At 43.2% G+C, this 23,959-nt stretch overlaps 2 protein-coding genes across 2 annotated transcripts in view; both read right to left on the reverse strand.

Annotated features, from left to right (window-relative positions):
• The window catches only part of LOC147233627 (transcription activator GLI2-like), a 68,631-nt gene that overhangs the window by 21,538 nt on the left and 23,134 nt on the right, over positions 1-23,959 (reverse strand). Inside the window, exons 3-5 of the mRNA XM_086147417.1 lie at positions 14,386-14,518; positions 7,154-7,338; positions 4,849-5,031 (exon numbers count right to left, since the gene is read on the reverse strand). Coding sequence (XP_086003543.1) covers positions 4,849-5,031; positions 7,154-7,338; positions 14,386-14,518 — 501 coding nt within the window. The remainder of the gene's footprint in view (positions 1-4,848; positions 5,032-7,153; positions 7,339-14,385; positions 14,519-23,959) is intronic.
• On the reverse strand, positions 1,484-3,374 carry LOC147233628 (E3 ubiquitin/ISG15 ligase TRIM25-like). The gene has a single exon (XM_086148619.1). The coding sequence runs from the start codon at positions 3,308-3,310 to the stop codon at positions 1,643-1,645; it is 1,668 nt and encodes a 555-aa protein (XP_086004745.1). The 5' UTR covers positions 3,311-3,374; the 3' UTR covers positions 1,484-1,642.

Consider the following 23,959-nt stretch of genomic DNA (forward strand, 5'->3'; position numbering starts at 1 on the left):
TTACAATACAGACGAGATGAGCTCGGCCGTGAATGTCAGCAAAGAGAGGAATCAAGAAATTGCAAAAATTGCCACTTTGCTCATTATTTATTCCCGTGAATTGGTAAGTATGAGACCCTTCTTTATTCTTTTACACTTTGAATTTTATTTCATTTTGTTTTGTTTAATTTAATTTAATTTAATTTTATTTTATTTTATTATGTTTTATCTTATTTTATTTTATTTTGTAATGTTTAATTTTATTTTATTTTATTCTATTTTATTTTGTTATGTTTAATTAAATTAAATTAAATTTAATTTAATTTAATTTAATTTAATTTAATTTAATTTAATTTTATTCTGTTTAATTTTATTTAATTCAATTTTATTTTATTTTGTAATGTTTAATTTAATTTAATTTTATTTTATTCTATTTTATTTTGTTATGTTTAATTTAATTGAATTTTATTTTATTCTATTTTATTTTGTTATGTTTAATTTAATTGAATTTTATTTTATTCTATTTTATTTTATTTTATTTTATTTTATTTTATTCTTTTTTATTTTATTTTATTTGATTCTATTTTATCTTTTTATGTTTAATTTAATTTAATTTTATTTTATTTTATTTTATTTCTTTTTTATGCATATTTTCAGCTTGTCTTATCCTTGTACAGTATGTCTCGCTGCTGCTGCAAAACAATATCCCAAGCATGGGATACTTTAAGTACATCTCATCTCAAACTGGCGCAACTGTCAGTAAATTGTAAAGAAATGTCTTATAAATCTTAAAAATCGAGTTTTCTAGACCTTTGCATTCAAAAAATTGAGTCGTAAACAGGATTGACTTGAAATCAGGAAGGAACGGTGCACTGACATTTTAATTCAAACTGAAAAAAAATCCTTAACAGAATTAAAAATGCTTCTCCAGTCAAAGAACAGATATATTTATTTATTCATTTATTATTCATTTTTTTATCGAATCATTTCTTGTTTATTTATCTACGTAGTCAATCATTTGTTTAGTTATTGTTACTCATTATTCAAGTATTTACTTATTTATTCCTCCTGTATTTCATCAATTCATACAAATTCAATAATTTACTCCTTCAATTGTTTATTGTTTAATTGGGATTTTCAAACTAAAAGCATTCCTGTGCACAAAATCCCTTCGCTGCTGACGGTCCACCCTGACACACACACACACACACACACACACACACACATGCCTGGAGTCGCATACGTTGCACCAGCAGCTGCAGCTAATTATCTCCAGCCCCGACCTGAGGTTTAGTCACAGAGTTACAGCCGCGCTTTCATACGTAAAACTGCGTTTACACGTGTAAACATTTGTTTTTCCCTGATGTTTCCACACAAACGCTCTGATCCGGACGGTCGGGCGGCGAATCTCCCGCCACAGATACGCTCTGCGCTGGAAAGATGACATGTGCGTGGGAAATAGCGAAAAAAAATAATAAGGAAAAACAAGGAGAAGCATCATTGATTGAAATTCAAATTTGGTTTCATTGATTTCATTCAGAAAATATGCATGAAAATATGACATGAAATCTGGTCCAAAAAAAAAAAAAAAAAAAAAAAGTCTATTTTTTTCGATGTCTGTCATTTTCTTAAATAAACCTTTGGTTTCGCGAGCGAGGCCTCTCTACTCGGGCCGCACGAACCGGGCCGTGTCTCCGACCCAGTAGAGCCGGACGCCGGCGTGCAGCGGCCGGCCGGAGACGCCGTGGACGGCGTGGATGAGGGTCGGGGTCTGAGAGACGCTGTAGAAGCGCAGGACGCCCACCTTCTGATCCAGGAACAGCCCGACCCTGGAGGACGGAGGACCCGCCAGGGAACGCGACACGTTGTCGTGCAGAAGTTTATACCCGTCTTTGTCGCGTCGTAAAGCCCAGGATTTGCGGTCGGACCCGAACATGCTCTCTTTCGCGGCGTCCTTGCAAACCACCGAGGCGCAGATGTTGTCCCCTTTCAGTTCCACCTCCCAGTAACAGCGTGGCGTCAGGATCTCGCCGCTCAGGACCTGGAAGTAGTCTCTGAACCTCCCGGCGTGAAGGGGGTAGCGCTGATCCTCCCTGGTGACGGTGACCTTCCGGTTCCCGTCGGACAGCGACAGCCGCCTGTGAACCGTCTCGGGGTCCAGCGTGAGTTGACGCCAGTATTTCAAGAACTTGAGTTTGGGCTTGGATTCCCGCAGGCTGATGTTTCGGGGGATGTTTGTCCGGTTCAGCCCGAGGAGCTTCAGGATCTGAGCCCTGGTCTCCGGCAAAGCGACGGCCCCCTTCTTGAAGGGCTTCCGAGAAGAAGCGGCGCGGGACGTTTGCGTGGACGGGGGGAGCTTCTCGGAGGGCATGGGGGTCTGCAGGAACCGCCCGTGATCCTGGACGCGGAACAGCGACGTCAGCTCGGCGTCCCTCTTCTTCAGCTCGCCCAGCTCCCGCCGCAGCCTCTCCTGAAGCCCTCCGAGTCGGATCTCCTCGGCTTCCTGCCAGGATCTGATCCGCCCCTCCGCCTCGGAGTGCCTCCCCTGCAAGAGCCGGATCAGCTCCGCCAGGATCTTCTCGCTGTCCTCCACCGCCTTGGCGGCGGCGACGCGGACCGCCGCCATCTCCTGCCGCGCCGCCTCCGCCTCGCCTTCCCCGTCCTGGATCTTCTGCCGGATGATCTTCTGACTCTTCGCCAGCTCTCTCTGCCTCTTTGCTCTTTCCGCGGCGGCCGACACCACGCCGTGGCCTTTGTGTCCGTCCAGACAGCACAGGTGGCAGATCATCTGCCGGTCGGTGCGGCAGAACATCTTCACGACCTGGCGGTGGCGAGCGCAGACGTGCCGCTGGAGTCCGGCGGACGGGTCGACCAGCTCGTGCCTCTGGAAGGCGGGGGCCTGGAAATGAGGTCGCAGGTGTCCGTCGCAGAAGGAGACCTGACACACCAGACAGGACTTGAGCGCTTTCAGTTTCCTGCCGATGCAGGAGTCACAGGCTACATCTTCGGGTCCGGCGTAGCGCCCGTCGGAGGGCTCGGTTTCCTTCCCGGTCGCGTTTAGCTCCTCCACCACGTTGGCCAGCGAGATGTTTTTCACCAGAGCCGGTCTCGGGGTGAAGGTTTCCCTGCACTGCGGGCAGCTGTGCACGTCGGTCCTTTCCCAGCTCCTCTGAACGCAGCTCTTGCAGTAACTGTGTCCGCAAGGAAGGCTCACCGGTACTTTCAGTAGATCCAGACAGATGGAACACGAGACGGATTCTCTGCTGGCCATCTCGGCCCTCGGAGGCGACGTCTTTCTGAGCGCCGTTTCCGAGAAGCCGCGGAGTTTCATCTGCGAGCGTTGTTTCCCTTGCAGGAATGCTGCCCGGCGGTTGCGGCGTGTCACGACACGTCGGTTCCAGACATCTTGAGATCTGATAGGCTGCGGCAGCCGTCTTTGCAGAAACAAACAACTGGGATTTGGTCTTCAAAGACAGAAGATTTTAAAGAAAGAGTCGCTCATCCTCAAACCTAATTGATGGTTTTTAAATCCCGTACTTTAGCCCCGAGACTCATCGGACAATTTTTCCGTAAAGTACAAACCGACGGAAGCGACGAAACCGGTACTTTTGGTTCGGACTTCTTTTTATGGGAGTTCAATGCTGCAGCTGGATGATCTTGATGATCTATCTTTTACACGTCGACGCGTTCAAAAAAAGCCATATCTCTACTTAAGCTATGAAAATATGTCAGATCTTGTGTAGCTTCTGGAGGTCACATGTGCGCGGCCACAGGGCTCCGGGTTCGGTCCCTTCTTTTTTCTCTTTTTAAAAGGCCGGCCTCGGAAAGGCTCATATGGAGACTGAACAACCGAGGCACTTGAGAAGCGAGGCCTTCAGAAAATTCACTGGAAATCAGCTTCAGTTGGTGGTTTAGAAAAGAACGTTTACTGTCCAAAACCTGGGGGAACCGGTTTAATGACTCCACCGATACACAAGAGAAGAAATCAGACCGACTTGTCTGAGCGCAACCGCAACACCACCAAACATGCCGTTCGGCTGGGGAGGCATCAGGAGCACCGTCAGATGTTGATGGATGGGTTCCCTGACAATCAAGCAGAGAGAAAAGTGGCAAAACCAAGACCAGAACCATTGAAGAACCATCACCTGGCAACCTCAAGGACCTCCGGACCTTCAACCTGTCCTCTGCCCCTGGTCAGGTGCGACTCAGGACCACCTTCAGCCCCTCCACTGGGGGCATCAGACCCAAGGAAACTTCCTCAGCTCCACACCAAGGAGCAAAAACATCACTACCAGCTTCCTCTGGGCTCCAAGGTCCTCCAAGGCATTGACGCAGAAGATGAAGTGGTTTGAACTTCGCCGATTCCCGTCTCACATACGAGCCGACTTGGCCACCCGGCATCTGCCAAGCACCAGGTGTCCAGACAGAAGGCCCGTCTAGACCCAAACTTTAGAGTACTTTGACAATTTTAGCCACTCCAAAATAGTGGAGAAGCTGTTTGATGGAAATGACCAAAAAGTTTGCGATTTTACTTTTAATTGCAGTGGAATAACGTGAAATTCAAAACAAGATTTATCTTCTATGAAAAGGATTTCGCCTTGGTGCTGCTCAGAGCTGCAGCCAAGCTGTAGGTTATGATATTCTAAAGGGACATTGCAAGACAATACACCGGTGCATCAGCACCATCACATTATGGGACGTTCAAAACCACACGAAATGAAGAAGAACAAGTCCTAAACAAGTGCCAAAGTACTCAGGTGGTGAAATAATGATGTGCTAAAAAACATTATCCTTGTGAACAATTGTGATGATTGATTCAGCTTTGGCTTGCGGTGAAAATCCAACGGTAGACGGGAGCAGAATACTTACCGTCGATCGGGGTGATGTATTCGGACAGGTGGGCTCCCGCCGTGGCGCCGGCGCCTTGCATGAGCAGCTCGCCGTAGGGGCCGCGGTGGCCGGCCATCAGCTGGTAGTACTCGGTGGGGCTGGCGCCGGGCGGGGGAGGGGGGAGGCCCAACAGCCCACGCTCTTTCAAATGCTCGTGGGCCACTGAGGAGAGCGAAGAGACGGGTTTTCATCCCGCAAACGTCCTCCAAGACTGTCTTCGTAGTCAAACGAGCCGGAACCGCTGCAACCAAACTCCATTGAGAAAATCAAAGATTTACCGCAGCGACTCGTGATGGATCTTTTGGTAACTACGCATTTAATTTACATCCTCACAAGGATGAAGACATAATTTTCTGGAGAATTGGTGGCGGAGGGAAACGGGCGTCTCTCCGACTCCGCTTGAGAGGCACCGTCTCTGCTGGTCAAACTGAAAAACCCAAGCTGTTGAAAATCGTGTATTTTTCCAAGGGAGTTCTGCATGAGTCGGGTGTGTCATTCTGGCCTGCTCCTCCCATTAAGCATGAAAACAAATCCGGATTATTTTCTTGTGATTTTAAAGCGAACTTCACATACACATCGCAATGAACCCCCCCCCATACACACGCACACACACACACACACACACACACACACACACACACACGCCGACACACTGTAGAGGAAGATTTATACGCCACAGCCTCTTATTGGAACCTCGCGGGAAAAGTATCCGCCTGCCGTTTCTTCTTTTATCCATTTTTTAAAAACCCCACCCCCTCTTAACAGTGTCAAACCACCTGGGAGCCGTGGTCAGGTAACCCCCAACCCCTCCCACCCCCAAACTACCTGCCTGCATAATAACATTTAAACCAACTGGATCCCCCTGAGGTTCGGTCTGCAAACAGCCGCCATCCTTTCAGGGTGTTTATGCGAAATGCACATTCCCAGGGTTTCAATTCACTGAAAACGCAAGTGAAGCTAGTGCTTGTGCCTGCCTGAATACCTGTGTGTGTGTGTGTGTGTGTGTGTGTGTGTGTGTGTGTGTGTGTGTGTGCGCACAGTTTATGATCATGTATTGATTTGTGTTTACATGTGTGTCCATGTTTTCCTAGCACTTTTTCAAGTGTTCTGATAATAACTCAATAATTAATCTTCCAGGAATAATCATTAAACTGATAAGTAGCCCTATGTGTGTGTGTGTGTGTGTGTGAGTGCGAGTGTGTGTGCGCACAGTTTATGATCATGTAGTGGTTTGTGTTTACATGTGTGTCCACATTGTCGTAGCACTTTATCAAGTGTTCTGATAACAACTCCATCAATAATCTGATTAGTAGCCCTTTGTGTGTGTGTGTGTGTGTGTGTGTGCGTGTGTATGTACATGTGCGTGCGCACAGTTTTTGTTTGTGTATACATGTGTGTCCATGTTGTGTCACTTTTTCAAATGTTCTGATAATAACTCAATAATTAATTATCAATAATCAATCGTCCAGGGATAATCGATAATCTGATTAGTAACCCTACGTGTTTGTGTGTGTGTGTGTGTGTGTGTGTGTGTGTGTGTGTGTGTGTGTGTGTGTGTGTGTGTGTGTGTGTGAGAGAGAGAGAGTGCACTGTTCTGTACCTGTAAATGTTTGCATATACATGTGTGTCCATGTTCTTGTAGCACTTTCAAGTGTTCTGTATGTGCATGTGAGTGTGTTTGTGTGTGTGTGTCTCGGTCTGTGTGTGTGTATGTGTATGTATTTGTGTGTGTGTGTGTGTGTGTGTGTGCGTGCGTGCGTGCGTGCGTGCGTGCGTGCGTGCATGCGTGCAGGTTTTGTACATGTATTCGTTTGGTGTCAATGTTCTTGTGTGTCAATGTTCTTGTAGCACCTTTTGAAGTGTTCTGAAAATAACTCCATCAATAGTTTGATTAGTAACTCTATGTGTGCGCGCGTGTGTGTGTGTGTGTGTGTGTGTGTGTGTGTGTGTGTGTGTGTGTGTGTGAGAGAGAGTGCACTGTTCTCTACCTGTAAATGTTAGCATATACCTGTGTGTCCATGTTCTTGTAGCACTTTCAAGTCTTCTGTATGCGCGCGTGTGTGTGTGTGTGTGTGTCTCGGTCTGTGTGTGTGTACGTGTATGTATGTGTGTGTGTGTGTGTGCAGCTTTTACACATGTTTTTGTCTGGATATCCGTGTGTGTCCATGTTGTAGCACCTTTTCAAGTGTTCTGAAAATAACTGCATTGATAGTTTGATCAGTAACCCTTTGTGTGTGTGTTCGTGTGTGTGTGTTCGTGTGTGTGCGCGTGTGTTCAGACTCACACTCCACGGGACTGAGGCCCCTGGCCGCCGTCATCATGGAGAGGGGCGGGCTGCCGTGCACGGATCTCAGGTAGTGCTCGACGTGCGGGGAGGCGTAGGGATGCGGGGGGCTGAAGGGGGATTCTGGCGAGAGGCGGATCAGGGAGATGTCGGAGACGACGGGGCCGCCGGTCAGACCTGCGGGACTGGAGACGGCGGGAAAAGAGGTTGAGCGACGTCTGAAAGGAAGCCGTCCTCCAAAGGTCAGCTTCCCGCCGGGGGTTTGAACCTCCAGAAACGATCAATCATTCACCGTCTCGTCCTCACGTCATGACGGGACAACGACGTCCGTCGCTTCCAGACCGGAAGCCGACACTTATTTTACACGCTTTGAACAACGATGCGGGTAATTTGTGGATTTTTATGGGCCGAACGAGCCGCACGTCGCCACAACATTTATCCTCGTCACGTCGGACCCTTGAAATGAGCGTGAAATTCTGACGACTCTAACAGTTTTAATACGCAGGATGGATAGACATCGGCTGGAGGACAAAGATAATGGATGGATCGTCTTATTTATTATTCATCTTTTTCATCAGACGTGTTGCAGCCACTGTTCGGACAAAAAAGCATTTCCAGCACGTGTGTGTGGATGTTAGCGCTATGGATTTCATTAAAAGTTTAAATAAATAGTTTAAAAGTTTAAATTAGATATCTCATGTTACAACATGGACACCTGCGGCTTATAGACAGGTGCGGCCCATATATGTACAGATAGATTTATTTAGTTGTTTTTATTCATATTCTATTTATTTTATTTTATTTTATTTTAATTTGTTATATTTTTTATTTATATTTTACTTATTTTTATCTATATCTTCATTTATATTTATTTATAGACAAGTACGGCCTCTATTTGTACACATAGATTTATTTTGTTATTTTTATTTATATTCTCTTTATTTATTTTTTATTTACATTTTATTTTATTTATTTTTTTTAATTTATATTTAATTCATCTTTATTTATATTTTCATTCATATTTATTAATAGACAAGTGCGACCTATATATGTACACATAGATTTATTCAGTTATTTTCAGCCGGGGCAGTTTATATTCAGGTGCGCTCAATAGTCTGGATATGACGGTAAACTAAATGCAGAAGATCTAAAACAACCCAGGTTAAACATCCAGGCAGGTGATTAATTAATAAACATTAATAAAATAGTTTTGAAAAAATCTACACACCAAACCGGAAAGCTGATTTATTTCAGATATAACACAAACTTTTTCTCCCATGCAAGACGTTTCAAGCGAAAAAAAAAAAAAAAAAAATGATGGTACTGATGGTCTCATCACACAATTGGGCATCTTTAAGGTTTCCAGTGAATGATTCGATCATTGGCTTATTTTTTTTTTGGTTTGTTTTTTATTTAGTTTCTTCAGACTAAATTTCTTGCAAAAAAAAACGCTTTTTATTTATTTATTTATTTTTTTCACTGCCAATTTTCCTGTTTCTTTTTTTCATGGATTCCTCAGTTTTCTGTTTCAAAATCAGAATCAGAATCAGAAAAAACTTTATTTGCAATTAGGGAGCACATGGGGTAACGGCATCAAATTATAAATGTCAATAAAAACATACAAATAATACCATTGGTAAGAGATTGTGAAGTAAACGGCGTAAAAGTGCAAACAATCGATCCCCCGTGCTGAAAAAGGCACAATACAGGAATATCGGCCCGAAAAAAATAGCAAGAAATTTGGACTCAAAAAAACACAAATTTAAAGAAATAAGCCAGTGATTGAATCATTTCTGTTTATTTTTCTTGTTACCTGTAGGATGTTTGTTTCTCATTTTCCAAAAAACATCTTCTCTCATTGTATTTATATATTATATTTTTGATTCCTGTAATTGACATCAAATGTCTTCTCTTTTTTTTTTTTCAGACTTTTTCCGCAAAACTTCATCCACGGCGCCGACGGCCGTTCGACTCGCTGAGGATTTTGAAGCTGCGGAAGGAAACGAGCAGGACGTCCGGGATCAGACGCAGCCCACGGATCTGATTCCACCAGTCGTTTTTCTATTTCTGTAAAAGACGAAAACGCTGAGCGCAGCGGCAGGAGGCGACGGCCTCTCAGCCGGACGACGTCGGGCAGAAGAAGCTCAACAGTCCCTGCGAAACAGGTGGGATCGGCCGAGGAAGAGGACGGGATTTAGAGAATCTTAGATGAACTCAAAATGGCAAGTCACTGGATTCGACATCTGAGTGAGGTCTCCGAGAAAAATCTTGAAAAGCGACCCTGAAATTAGAACGATTTTTTTTATTTATCTATTTATTTATTTTTTATCATTTTTATTTATTTTTAAATTATTATTATTATTACTATTTATTTTCCAAAAGCCAAAATTATTTTCCCCAAAATTATTTATTTATTTGTTTGTTTATTTTTAAATATTTATTATTATATTTTTTATATTATTTTTTTTACTTATTTTCCAAAAGGCGCAAAAGTTCTGGAATCTTCTGAAAGGCTCCAAGAAAACCCAGCCAGATTTAAACAAAGGGAAAACGTTCTTGAAATAAGAACCAAAGAAGCTGCTGTGCAACACTATCCTTTCCCGGAATGCTAAAACTATTTAACTGATGACCCCTGCAGGACCCCGCAGGAGGTAGCGTGTGTGTGTGTGTGTGTGTGTGTGTGTGTGTGTGTCAGGGTGGAGAGTAGAGATGAATCATGGTGTGTCAGGGAGTCTCAGGCTGCTGGAGATAAATCCCCCCCTGTCCGGCTCAATGCTAAAGAAACTCCCTCTGTAGCTTCAGTTGTCGTCAAAAACAGGCAGCCAGCACACACACACACACACACACACACACACACACAGACACACACTCCTGCTCTTCCAAAAACACGCAGCGAGGAAATGACCCAGTTAAAAAACAAAGATGGCCGAGCGGAGGCTCATAAAGGCCGGAGTCTGATCGTCCTCCAGCGATCTGGAAAAAATCCAGTTTCCTGTCTGGGCTGCACTTTCTTGCACTTTCTGGAAAAAAAAATGTCTGCGGGCCCCGCAGGGATCGGCCCCGCGGCCGGACCACGCATTTTAAATTCCCTAAAATACTTTCACTTTCAGCTGCTTGCAGAGACACGCGCTCCGCCTGAAAGTACAGGTGACGGGAAATCCCTGAAAAATCAGAGAAATTATAGGAAAATTCCCTGGAAAAAAAAGCTTTTTTTTTTTTTTTTTTTTTTTTTTTTGCAAGAATTTGGTCTGAAGAAACTAAAAAAACAATATTTTTTTATTATCTTAGTTTATTCCTGGTAGCTTTTTACTGAGGGTTCCTCTGGCCTTTCATTGCAACTGATATTTCAAAAAATGTTTCCCATTTTGAATTTTTGAAAGTCCTTTGACAGTAACATCGTTATTCACGACCGACTCGTTTCAAATCATTTCCTGTTTATTCTCAGGATGTTTGTTTCTCTTTTTCATAGCATTTTACAGGATTCATGTGATTCACATCAAATGTGTTTTTTCAGATTTTCTCCCTAAATTTAATCAACTGTGAATTTTTTTTGTTTATCACCCACAGAGAGCACTCGCCAAATTTAGTGATTTCCTAAAAAATTCGATTTTTTTTTTTTTATTATTATTATTTTCAGGATTTTTTCTATTTTTTTGGGGGGATAATTTCTTTTTTTTTTTTTTTTATTATTTTTTTTATTATCTTGTGGCATTTTGGATTAATATTTTTTTAATTCATTTATTTATTTTAGTGATAGTCAGGCAACCCGCAATTTATTCCCTATTTCTTCTTATTATCTCATGCATTTTTAAAATGTATTTACTTGGTATGTTCTCGAGTTAGTTTGATTTATTTAGTTTAATTTTCTGATGCCGTTTCAGAATATTTTTTACATTAATTCATGTATACAGACATGAATATATATATATATATATATATATTTTTTTTTTTGCTTGAGTTTGACAACCTGTTGTGTATTTATTTATCCATCTATTCCTTTTAACGTGCTCAGTCTTGTTTTAAATGTCTCCTTAACTTCTGCTCATTTTCTTCTGGGTTATTTCTGGATTATCGCAGCCGCCGGTGCCTCCGCTAACTTCTCCGTCGGGTTCTTTTAGCGAACCCGTTGGCTAACATCGACGTTCCGCTAAAAACTTAAGCAGACTTCCTGCAAACTCCCGGCTCCCGTCCCGCCTCTCCGTCAATCCCGGCCGTCCGGAGCCGACGGCGCCGGGTGACGGGGGTCGTTCGGCGTCCGGAAGGCCGGAAGGCCGGGAGGAGAAGCGGCGGCGGTTTCCCGCGACAGCCCTGACAAAACGAGCGTGCGTCTCATTACGGTTTATGCAAACAGTGATGAAGGGGCCGGCGCCGCCGTGTCATGTCGGACAATCAGGGAGGGACCCCGACACGCCGCCGCCGGCGTAACAAAGCACCGCGCCGCCACGCAAATGACACCGCACTTAATTTGCTGCGCAATGTTCCTATAATTAGGCGAGTTTGGCAGCGGCAGGCGAGCGACAGCCGGATCAAGGTGTTGATGAATGAGGGTCCACTGTCAAGATCAAATCACATTAATCAAGGTGGCCGAGCCGGCCGACAGCCCCCCCGCTCCCGCCCGCCGCCGCCCCCCCCCCCCGCCCGGCCGGCGTGATGAATAGCCCCGCCGCCGCCGGGCGCCACGTCTGCATCACCATCACATCCAGGAATGTAAATGGAAGAGCGCTGTTTGGGGAAAACTATCGACTTTTTTTTTTTTTTGTGTGTGTCCCGACACCTGATTTTTTTTTTTTTAGCGATAAAGTCAAACTTTGAAAGCAAGGATAGAAGCAGTTGTGGCTTTCGGGGGAGGTGACCGCCGTTTGTGAGACGGGAGGCTTTAAATTTCCCCGCAGATCCGGCAATTACACCGTTATTACCTGATCTCTCCTTTCTCTCTGGTCGTTGTCGGTGATTCTCTGGCCGATTCCTGGCTTTTAATAACAACAACAACCGCAACGGACGGACAGGATTTGTTTTGAATCGTCGCGCGGGTGTTTTTTCCGCTTTTTTCCAAAACGAATGGCATGAATTTGGAAAAAAAGGAAAGAGGAAAAAGTGATTAGCCGGCCGCGGGGAAAATAAATGGGTGGGTATTCGCTATTCAGCAGCCTGGAAGTGGGACTCGCCACCGGCCTGGACGCCGACCTCCGACCCCGTCGGTTTAATTATCCCGTCAGCTCGGGGCGACGCGGCTCGCGCCACACAGATTAGCTCCACCGCACGCCATTAATGACCGGCGTGCGCCATGTCGCGCGTGATGGAGCGACTCGCCGCTCATTTGACCCTTTAGGCTCCGAGGCTTATTCCCGCCTCCGTCTGGGTGACGTTAAATCAGCCCCTGAACTTCTCACAGAGCTGAGGGGGTTCACGGCGCAGAGGCCTCGCGAAAAAGTTGTAAAAATGTGTTGATTTTTGTAAAAATCATGACGTGTCATGATTGTGGGGTGGATGTTCTGTCATCTCCTCGAGCGTTAAAAGCAGCTGGATTTTTCTTTTCTTTTTTTTTTTTTTTAATCATTATTATTTTTTTTTTTAAATTTTTTAAAGTCGGAGAAAGAAAAAAGGATTATAACTTTTAAGGAAAAAATGCGCATTTTCTAATATTGAATAAAAACAGAAATAATAATACTGATAATGTAGTTATAATACTACTGATATTTGCCCATTTATTTCATGATTTTCACCATTTCAAGATTATTATCTCCAATACGTGACGTTTGACCGGATCCTTAAAATTGATTAAATTGATTACATCAATCAAAAAGTGTGCCCAGGGTGAGAAAATCTGAAAGAGCTGAAAATCAGCAAAAAAGATAAAAAATCTGTTCTAATTGACTAAAAAAGTCAATGAATAAAAAGTAATAAATTCCACATGGACCCAGAAAAAAAACACCAAAATTTGGCCAAATAAAAAAAAAAAAGCAGACAAATAAATTGACAAATTTTTTAAAAAAGAATCTCTTTGAAAGGTAGACTTAAGATGGTTTAGTACAAATTTTCCCATATTTTTTGCCATTTTTCAAACATGAAATAAAAAAAAAAAATCAGAAAAAAATAATAAAGAACCTCAAATTGAATTAAATTGAATGAAATTAAAAAGATAAACGTGAATCATCATGAAATCTGGAAAATAACTAAAACAAGACGAAAAAGACAAAAAATAGAAGAGATGGTGGAGATCACCAGTAACCGGTCTGACCAGGTGAGCAGCACCAGGAAGCTGTGCGTTACCATAGCAACCGTCACGCCTCACAACGATTATTAAAAAATACAGAGAAACTCATTTGTCAGAAATGCAAATGCAAAAAGGAAACTTTCCCACGGGAATGCATTCTTGTCCCATTGGTTCCCCTCCGAACCACCACGAGCCCACATATTGATCATGTATTGATCTGCAATCAAATTCTACTAACAGAGAGATTATTGATCTGATCTGTTCATCCGCTGCTCCTGGGAATAGACACACACACACACACACACACACACACACACACACACACACAGCAATGTGTGTATGCACACAGAAACATGCGATTGTGTTTCCTCATTATTGATCGCTGAACGAGTCATTTCTTGCGATTTGTTGATCAATTTCTATACATTTGATGTACATTTCATGTAAATTCACTTAAGTTTAAATAATCTTCTTTTTTAAATATTTCTCACTTCTATCCAGTTTTATTGGGGCATATTTTTTCATTTTCATGGATCATTTATTGAAGGGAAAAAATAATTATTAAATTGAGAAAAATAAAAAATAAATTGATATCAATTGAATATATTACTTTAAAAAAATTGGACAATGTCCACAAAGCTGTCAGATATATAATACAGTTTAAAAAAATTACCTAAAAATTTTTCTAAATGATGAATGGCCAAAAAAACATAAATACTTAGTAATTATTTTTTAATAACATTAAATTATATTGTAAAAAAATGCCATTTTATGACAGGAAAACCTAAAAAATCTGGAAAAAAATTTGCAAAAAATTTGCAAAAAAATGTGCAAAAAATAAAGTGAGAATTGATCTAAATAACTGGAAATAAAACTGAAAATTAGCTTGAATTTTTCTTTTTTTTTTTTTGTTTTGTTTTTGTAAGAAATGATCTCCCTCAGACATTTCAAAAGTGTTTTCCCGTGCAGCTCGTGCAAGCTCGACGTCAGGAAAGACTTGGAGCGAATGGCCACCTACCCGTGCACGGCGGCGTGCACCGTGTGCAAGGCGGGCGGCTCGTAGTGGTAGCGTCCGTCGTGGTGGCGCACGTCGAGCGGGACGGGCGCGTGGAAGGGGGGGAAGAGGTGGTGGTGGTGGTGGTGGTGGTGGGCTGGAAGAAGAAGTGGAGAGAGAAGCTGAGACGAGGAAGAGGAAAAGGAAGACTTCAAAAAAACACACACATTTCAAAAGCCAAAGAGCTACAATAAAGCGAGCGGGGTTTCAGAGCGGCGCCGAGCACTTTCGTGTAAAAATATTGGCGCGATCACACAAGAGAAGTGGGATAAATAAATAATCAAAGCGCCGCTAAGAAACCCTACATCTCCGGCATAAAAGACATCCATGCCGGCTTCTGACAAAGACCTGCAGCGAGATGCTCTTTGAACCAGACGGGGATGATGGAGCGACTGAAGCCCGACTCAAACCGCCGCTGACAGCCGCGGGGAAAAAAAAAAAAAAAGAGCTGCGTTCCTGCGCTGCTTGTTTTTCCCTGGATTTGAATTTTTTTTTTTTCCTCATCTTTTCTCCCATTTCCCTCCGAACGTGTCGCCTCCGTTTACGGAAATTGAAAAAAGGCGTCCCGGGCCGGCCTGTGGAGGGACACGAGGGTCAAAGTCCTCTCCGAACTACATTTCCCAGGAAGCATCTGGAGGCCTTGCAAACGCAAAAACCCGGAGTTAACACGCATTTCGACACGGTAGCTTTAAACGCAGATCGGGCGGGACAACTGAGCTCCTCACTGACGGCCATAAAAAGCAGAGAATAACTCAAAAATACTGACTTAATTTGCTTTTTTTTTTTTTCTTATTTTTCTTTTGACTCCTTGGTTTTAAATATTCCTTTAAATGCTCACTTGATACATCGAGTAAATACATAAAGGCCAGTGAGGTGCAGTCAGTGGAGGCAGGGGGAGGCCGTGCCTCACCTGTCATCACGGAAAGAAAAAAATGCAAAATGAAAAAATAAATTAAATGGTTATATTTATTTAGTGATTTGTACTGTAAAGTTATTTTCCACGGAGCTTCACCATTTTTAGTTGTTTTTTTTCAAAATCGCTAAACGAAATTCACATTTACCGTTCAAATATGAAGAGACGCACTGTGATGCGGCAACCAGCTGAGCCCACTATGGATCGTGCAATGATTCTGCTAACTGTGCTAGCATGCTATGCACTGAGACCGGGTTGAGCAATGGTTCTGCTAACTGTGCTAGCATGCTATGCACTGAGACCGGGTTGAGCAATGGTTCTGCTAACTGTGCTAGCATGCTGTGCACTGAGACCGGGTTGAGCAACGATTCTGCTAACTGTGCTAGCATGCTATGCACTGAGACCGGGTTGAGCAATGATTCTGCTAACTGTGCTAGCATGCTATGCACTGAGACCGTATCGCTGTGTCTGTGGATGTCACTATTAAAAAAAACACTTTTAATATTTGAATTGAATTTCCATAGTTTAGCTGACGTGTCTAATGTTTTTCGTCAACAACTGTAACGTTTTTCTTGTGTTTCTCATAATCATAAAACGACTGTGAAGAGACATTAGGTGAGGCAGGCAGTGACGGTGCCTCATGTTAGGGGGCGCTGCCGATCCCAATTATCCCTCTTACTACTCGGCTACAGAATAATAGAAGTAGCAATAGCAAGCTACAGTAAACAGTTAGCAAGTCAAGTGGAGCCATCCAGTTATTTTTTGCCGATCTCATGGGGCCGTACAGCTCACGAACGCTGAGGGATGAATGTAAATCTCCTGGGCAGCTTCTCAACTTTTTGTCCCAGAAGGATCTTCTGGATTTGGCCCAGAAGCCGTTCCGGCTACGACAGCATCGGCGCAGCGCTCATTCTCAGCACCGAAAAGACTCAAAACATACTGACGGAAGAGGACCCATCGAGGACGACGATTTCCATTGAGACACTTTTAAAAGTGAAGAAAGATAAGGAAGACTTTCACAAGCAAGTTATAGATGCTTCAGAAGGAGCGGCGCATGGACTTCATTTATAAGTAAAGGTAAGAGATAATAACGTTTTTTTACATGTGCTTTTTTTCTATGCTACAGTTTGTATATATAAAGAATGCTGATATGATATTTTAAGCTAAACACGTCAACTGCTGCCAATAAAATGGTGAATAAGCTTCTCTGAAGCTTCATCTGTTTGTAAATCTGACTGATGACATCAGTGCCTCACCAGCCATCAACCACAGCGCACGTCACTGATAAAGGCATTAGCGGTTAGCACACCGAGAAGCTCCCTTTCTGCGTGGAGTCTCCATGTTCTGCTCATATCTGCATGGGGTTCCTCAGGTTCCCCCCGCGGTCCAAACACCTGCAGGAGGTTCACGTCGTCCAGACTAAGGATGTGAGCGCTAACGGTTGAAAGTCTCTCCACGTGATCGACTGGTGAGTGCAAAGCTAACACACATTAATGAAGCTAAAGGCTACTGTCTTTGTTTCCATGCAAATATCATTTAAGCTGTGATTTTTTTTAACACTGCTAACTCATTAGCTGCTAGCAGCCCTCCCGCTACTTCCTGTATGTGTGCTCTGGCGGTATCGCTAGCTGCTAGCTGCTAGCTGCTAGCAGCTCTCCCGCTCCTCCCTGCATGTGAGCTCTGCTAGCTCATTAGCTGCTAGCAGCCCTCCTGCTACATCCTGCATGTATGCTCTGCTAGTTTGCTAGTTGCTAGCAGCCCTCCAAATACTTCCTGCATGTGAGCTCTGCTAGCTCATAAGCTGCTAGCAGCCCTCCTACTACATCCTGCATGTATGCTCTGTTAGTTTGCTAGTTGCTAGCAGCCCTCCCAATACTTCCTGCATGTGAACTCTGCGAGCTCATTAGCTGCTAGCAGCCCTTCCGATACTTCCTGCATGTGAACTCTGCGAGCTCATTAGCTGCTAGCTGGCCTTTTGATACTTCCTAAATATTTACCCCGATAGCCCGCTAGTTGCTAGCAGCCCTCTTAATACTTTCTGCATGTGTGCTCTGCTAGCTCGTTCGCTGCGAGAAACCCTCCCGATACTTCTTGCATGTGTGCTCTGCTAGCTCGCTAGCTGCTAGCAGCCTCCCGCTTCTCCCTGCCAGTGTGCTGTGTCGGGTCGGAGCTTCCTTCGGACCGAACCGTTTGCTTCCAAAAACCGCCAGAGCCGATCTCAAGTGTGTGATGTTTAAAAAATTAAAACGCGGGGATGAAAGGATGGTCTGCGGCCACCTTTTTTTTTATGAAAGTCTGGTCGTTTATAGAACGTAACCAAAAAAACGCCGCGAGGAGGCTACGTCATCGAGACGGAGCTCGGAGAAAAATGAAAACTCCCGAAAAAAAAAAAAAAAGAAAAACATTTCCTGACAGTCGTGTGTGACTCCATAATCCGAGACAGCTTTCAATTTGCCCGCAACGCAAACTATCCCCGTACGCGTCCCGGGAGCCTCTGCTTCCAATTTAAAGCGGCCTTTAAAAAGCTGACGTCTTTCTGTGTGTGTCTTTTTAACGGCCCTTTTTATTTTTCATTAAAAGCCTGCGTTCCGTGTTTTTCCCCGGCCCGTCTGGGAAGTGGCGGAGGTGATTAAGTGTTGCGATAACAGGAACCCGCCGTCCGACGCCGCGTCTTTACTTAAGCGCACGTCTCACACACACACACACACACACACACACACACATGCATGGTCTCTTAAAGGGACTTTATGGACTTGTGTTTCTCGTTAACATTTTTCTCAGCTTGGTTTGGTTGGAATGGCGTCCGCTGATTGTAACCGGGTGTGCGTCCGGGGGTTGGGGGGTCGGAGCGCCGAGCCCGGGACCGGGTCGGGGAGTCGGGGAGCCGGCTGATCCCCGGCCGCATTAACATTCCCGGCTCGCCGCCGGGGATTCGGGCACGGCGAGCGGAGTGGCGAGGTCAAGGCCACCATCATTATCTGCTCCGGCCTCGGGAGGCGTCGGACCCGCAGGATAACACCGTGATGTCGTGTCGCTTCTTCTTCTGATTCCCCTCCCTGTCGTTTTCCCACAACGATTGGAAATCAATACATCAATCGTTTGTTCATCCCTTCCGTTTGGACTCATTGGAAATGGACCGCTTCAGGTTCAGCGTGCGCTCGGGGTCGGGGTTATAATAGCAACCACAACAACAACAATGATAATAATAATAATAATGATAATGGTGACAACGAGATAATAATAACAATAAAAACAGTACTAATTGTAATAATAATAATAAGGAAGAGGACAATGACGTTGATAAACAACATCAATAATAATAATGCTAATAATAATGATAATAATATCAATAATCGTTAATAATAATCGTCATAATTATTAAGTAAGAATAATATAATAATAAATTCCAAAAGAATTGGATGAAATTCTTCGAAATTGTATTTGTAAATTTGAATGAAATTGTAAAAAAAACAAACAAAAAAAAAACGCACATTTGCAAAACCGGCTCTTAATAAAAAAGAAAACTAGCGTGAGACTGAATGGCTTCCCATTGACCCACAAGAGCTCGAAGATCTGCAGTCATTCAGCCCGATGAGTTCATTGAAAATGAACCGCTTCAGGTTCAGCGTGCGCTCGGGGTCGCAGAGGGGCGGAGCTAATCCCCGCTGGGGCAGGAGGCGGGGCTTAACCCGCTCGGGTCAGCTGTCAATCACAGAGCCAACGCACAGACATATCGCTTCCCCTTTCGCAACGCGAGGTCTGCAATGAAGCGGCTTCTGGACGGCGGGAGGATGACCCGGCTGTCATTGGTTGAATGTATGAATGTATAACATTTGTTTTTGTTTTGTTTTTTCCCCAGAAATGACATAAAATACAAGAAATTCCCTGAACACGTGTAAGATATTCCTCTTATAATAGTAAGAAATTAGCAACATGTTTCCAGGAAGTAGGTGAGACATTCAAAGGAAGATAAAATGTTAAAATATTGTAATGGGAAAATGATCGACTGCTAAATTGTTTGTATTTCTCACTCGAATATCTTCCTTTATGATATTAATGATAATTTAATAATAATAATGATAATAACAACAACGGAAAATGATTTACCGATGGACTGTTGAATCGTTTGTATTTCTCATTCCAACGTTTTCTACTTTCGTATGTAACGGACAATTATTTACTGATGGGCTGCTGAATTATTCATGCATATTTTCTCTCATGAAGTGTGGAATCAAGTTAAAAAAAATCCAAATATTACAGAATATTAGTTTAAAAAATAGCCTTTTCTAGAAATGATCCTATTCTGAGTGTGACCTCCTCACACATACACGGTATCCATGTACATCACCATACATAGGTGTGTGTGAGTGTGTGTGTGTGTGTGTGTGTGTGTGTGAGATCAGGCAATTAATGCAGCAGTCACACCGGTTGGGGTGAACGGGGGGTGCGCAGCTAAATCTGGGTCAGTAAAACATGGCGGTCACACTGTAATTGCTAACAGACCCTGATGTATTAACGCCCCGACTGTGCACGTGAGTCGGACGTGCACGCACGCCCATGTGATCCGTCACGGCTCGTGAAAAAGGGGTGAAGGGAAAAAAAAAAGAGGGGCGAGGAGAAGGAAAGAAGTGACGTTCTTATATTCCAAATGAAGAAATAATCCCTCGGAAATATGAACACCGGCTCCCTTGTGGAGACCCTGCTTCGAACAAAAAAACATTTTATTTTAATTCATATAATATATGATCATATCGTAATATATAGTTAAATAATACTTTCATTTTTCTCCTAATTTTTTATTAGGGCTGTTAGGCCATGTTTTCGTGTGAAATCATGAACATCTAAACATAATAATGATATGTAATAATAATAATAAGAAGAATTACACCAAGAAGAATATGAAAAATAAGAATACGAATTATTATGATTATGTCGTAATTGTTATATGTGTCCAAACATACATATAATGCAATATATTATTCAGTCATGAATTGAAAATCAAGTAAGAAACTACACAAATGATGTGATGACATCAGCCCTTTTATAAAATGTGAAAGTTAGTGATTTTTAACCTAAAAGGTTTATTATGGCGTAAACATGGCGGCGGAGTCATTCCGGCGTGAATTCTCCCGAGCGAAGGTTCAAGTTACCACTCAAACTGCGGCTAAATCCGGGCTTAACTAAACTTAACTCGTCAGTTTGTCAGGTTTGGAAGTGACGTCGGAGCGAAGGTCTCTCCGGAGGGGCCTTCAGGTCCGAGAGCCGGGTTCCCCCATATCTCCCTCCGTCACGCCGACAGCTCCATTGTTCCTCCGGCGTGGAGGGAACAAAAGGCGGGCGCCGGCGAGCCCCGGGAGGCGGGGTCACCTGACCCCCGCCGTCTCCGGCTCGCCGATCCATTAGTCTTCGCCTGATAGCATTTGTTTTAGCGGCGCGGCTAACACCCCGCTGTTTGTCACCGTCACGCGGGACGTTTGCCGTTTAATTCTTCTGTAAAACCCGCTCGGTCGTTCGCTTTATTTGCAAGTAAATAACTCTCTGGAAATGATTCGGTTCACTTGATCGGTTTATAACTAGAGTTTTTTTAATGCACGTAATAATTCTCTGTTTTTTTACACTGATCGATCATTTTTCTCTTTTTTTTTCAGATTTGTCAGGATTTTTAAGAAACTTTTATTTAGGGTCGTTGATTTTCAGTTTCTTCCGTTTTCCAGTTTCATCCATTTTTTTTTCTTCTATTTCAGCCAAATCACTTGACCAAGTATGTATGTATCGTACATGCACATATATATGTGTACAATAATCACTCACAGAAAAGGAGCTTGATATATTCAATTGGGAGATAAGGAAGTGTGTGTGCGTGTGTGTGTGTGTGTTTGTGTGTGTGTGTGTGAGAGTCATAATGAGCTTCAGTCTGGATGTCCCCATATCTAACACTTAATCCTTTAATATACCAAGGATTTAGGTTGAAACTTTGTTATAAGACAGTTTCTGCCTGAATTCCAGGTCCCTTTTTCTTCATTTTTGAAAATGTCTTTTTTTTTTGTTATATTAAAATAATAGAGTAAATGAATAATTTGGAGATCATTTATTGTATTTTTTTTCTTTTTTTCACTATTTGAAAAAAAGAAAAAAACTACAATAAATGTAGTATAATAAATGTATTTTATTTAATTTATGTATTAGATAAATAATAATATATGAAAACAAGACTAATAAAATTAGACAAATATAATATATTAATGTATCTTGTATAATATATTATTTAAAATAGTAAAAATATAATATTTATCTAATTTATTGTTCATTATCTTTAATTTATTATTATTTATTTATCATTATTATTAAGTCATTTTTTTATGCATGAAGTTTAAATCAGTTATTTCCCACTTATTTAAAAACAACATCCGCGCTCGATCTTACAAACAAACAAATCCAAATATAAAACCTGAGCTCTTCTTGCAGGCGGAGCGACACGAGGACGGAATCAGAAAAGCATCTTAACGTTCGACTTCTACAAGACTGCACTGCTGCCGCTCTGTGTGTGTGTGTGTGTGTGAGTGTGTGTGTGAGAGAGAGTGTGAGAATCTCTCCAGGGCCGGTGTGAGGCGTCCCGGGGGCGGCGGGCCCTGGGAGGCGGCGGCCCGGGGGCCCCTCAGCCGGGCTCCGGTCACGTCATAATAACCTCCATGCATCAGCGGGCTGGAGGTGAGTGGGCGGCGGCGGCGGCGGCGGCGGCGGCGGCGGCCTCTCCGCTCGCTCGGGCGCCTTCTTAGCCTTCCGTTTGTGTAATTTGCTCGCTTAAAATACAGGGCGGTGCAAAGAGTGATTGCGGCGCGTCGTAATCACCCCCATCCTCCGCGGCGTGATTTATCGGCCCCTGCCTTAATAGCGCTGCTTAACACACAGGTTTGTCCAGATTAAGGAATTACCTGCGAGCTGAAGTTTATTATCACGCCGGACGGCCATGATAAAGGCTGCTGTCGAGGCCAGCGATAATTAAAACACGCTGAATTAAATGGCGGCGGCGGGGCTGTCACCGCGCTCCACGCCGAACATCCATATTACCTCGCCGCCGCCGGCCGGGGGGGGGGGGCCGCGGATTCCGGGTCCCCCTGAAAGAGGGGCGACGAGCCAAGACCCTCGCTAGATTACACACCCGCTTCTGCTCCCAGAGCGCTCTGTGTGTGTGTGTGTGTGTGTGTGTGGGTGTGTGTGTAGAGCTAAGAATAACCGTGGCAACATTACCTTGTGGTGATGTCTTAATGAGACCGTTACCGTGGTGATGAATACAACGCAGGTGCCGCCCCTTGGCAACAACCCCCAGTTTAACACTGTCTGATTACAAACACTGACTTTTGTTATCTATCTATCTATCTATCTATCTATCTATCTATCTATCTATCTATCTATCTATCTTTTATTTGTATATTTTTTATTTATTTGTTAATGAATTGATTCCTTTATCCACTTACTTTTACTTTATTTATTAGATGGTCGATCTAACTATCTGTCCTTTTATTCATTTATTTATTTATTCATGTATTTATTTTATTGACTTACTTTTACCCTTTTTTTTTCTTTTCTTGTTTTTTTTTCTTCACTTTTGCTCACTTTAATTTGATTTGTGATTCGTTTTCCCCACAAATATTTGGGGGCAAAACAAAACAAAAAAAAAAAAAGTTGAAGGTGAGTTTTGGCTTTTCTAGAAGTTCCTGGACCTTTTGAGGACGTTGCTATGAGCTCAGAGCTCTGCTCATAAAAGATACATAAAAGAGAATGTGCTGAGATATTACCGTCTCTCTGTCATCATTTGTTGATTTATTTTATAATTTATTCATTTAAAGAGTCCAATCACCTCAAAGCTGGGCTGAATGACACGAGGATAAAGTGCATTACGGATAACCTGAGAAATAAATTATAAACAAGAAACCTGAGAAGGAAACTATAGAATTTGCGGTAATTTGATGGCAAATAAGAATTGAAGATGTTGCCCGATGTGGGTCGATGTGGTGTTAAAAATGGCGTCTGCTGAGGGTCCAAAAACATCTGCCGAGGCAGGAATGTCCACTTGTGGACTTGGCTGGTGATTGATCAATCTTCTTCTTCTTCTTCTTCTTCTTCTTCTTCTTCTTTCCCTTCAGGGTCTCCACAGTGAATCCACCTTCCCCATCTAACCCTATTCTCTGGATCCTCCTCTCTCACACCAACTACCTTCATATCCTCCCTCACGACCTCCATCCATCTTCTCTTTGGTCTTCCTCCGGACCTCCTGCCTGGCAGCTTCACCTTCAGCAACCTTCAACCCACATCTTCAACATGGTTTGGACCGGAACAGAGGAGTGTTTGGATCCAAACCATCTCAGTCATCACTTTGTCTCGGTCATACATGTCCTGCACCCCTGTGACAAACTCTTGTTATCTTTTGGTCTTTTCCCTTCAGTGGTCTCCACAGCCAATCCACCTTCTCCATCTCACCCTGTTCTCTGGGTCCTCCTCTCTCACACCAACTACCTTCATATCCTCCACCAATCCATCCATCTTCTCCTTGCTCTTCCTCTAGACCTCCAATTCCAGCATCTGTCTACCAATATATTCCCTATCCCTCCTCTGTCCATGACCCAA

Source organism: Fistularia commersonii, chromosome 6 (assembly GCF_037954325.1).
Source record: "Fistularia commersonii isolate RoL2024-O1a breed Wild chromosome 6, RoL_Fcom_v1.0, whole genome shotgun sequence".
In the NCBI taxonomy this organism is placed as follows: Eukaryota; Metazoa; Chordata; class Actinopteri; order Syngnathiformes; family Fistulariidae; genus Fistularia; species Fistularia commersonii.

Bases quoted from the DNA above. Each gene is read 5' to 3' on its own strand.
- LOC147233628 (XM_086148619.1), bottom strand. From the start codon at position 3,310: ATGAAACTCCGCGGCTTCTCGGAAACGGCGCTCAGAAAGACGTCGCCT.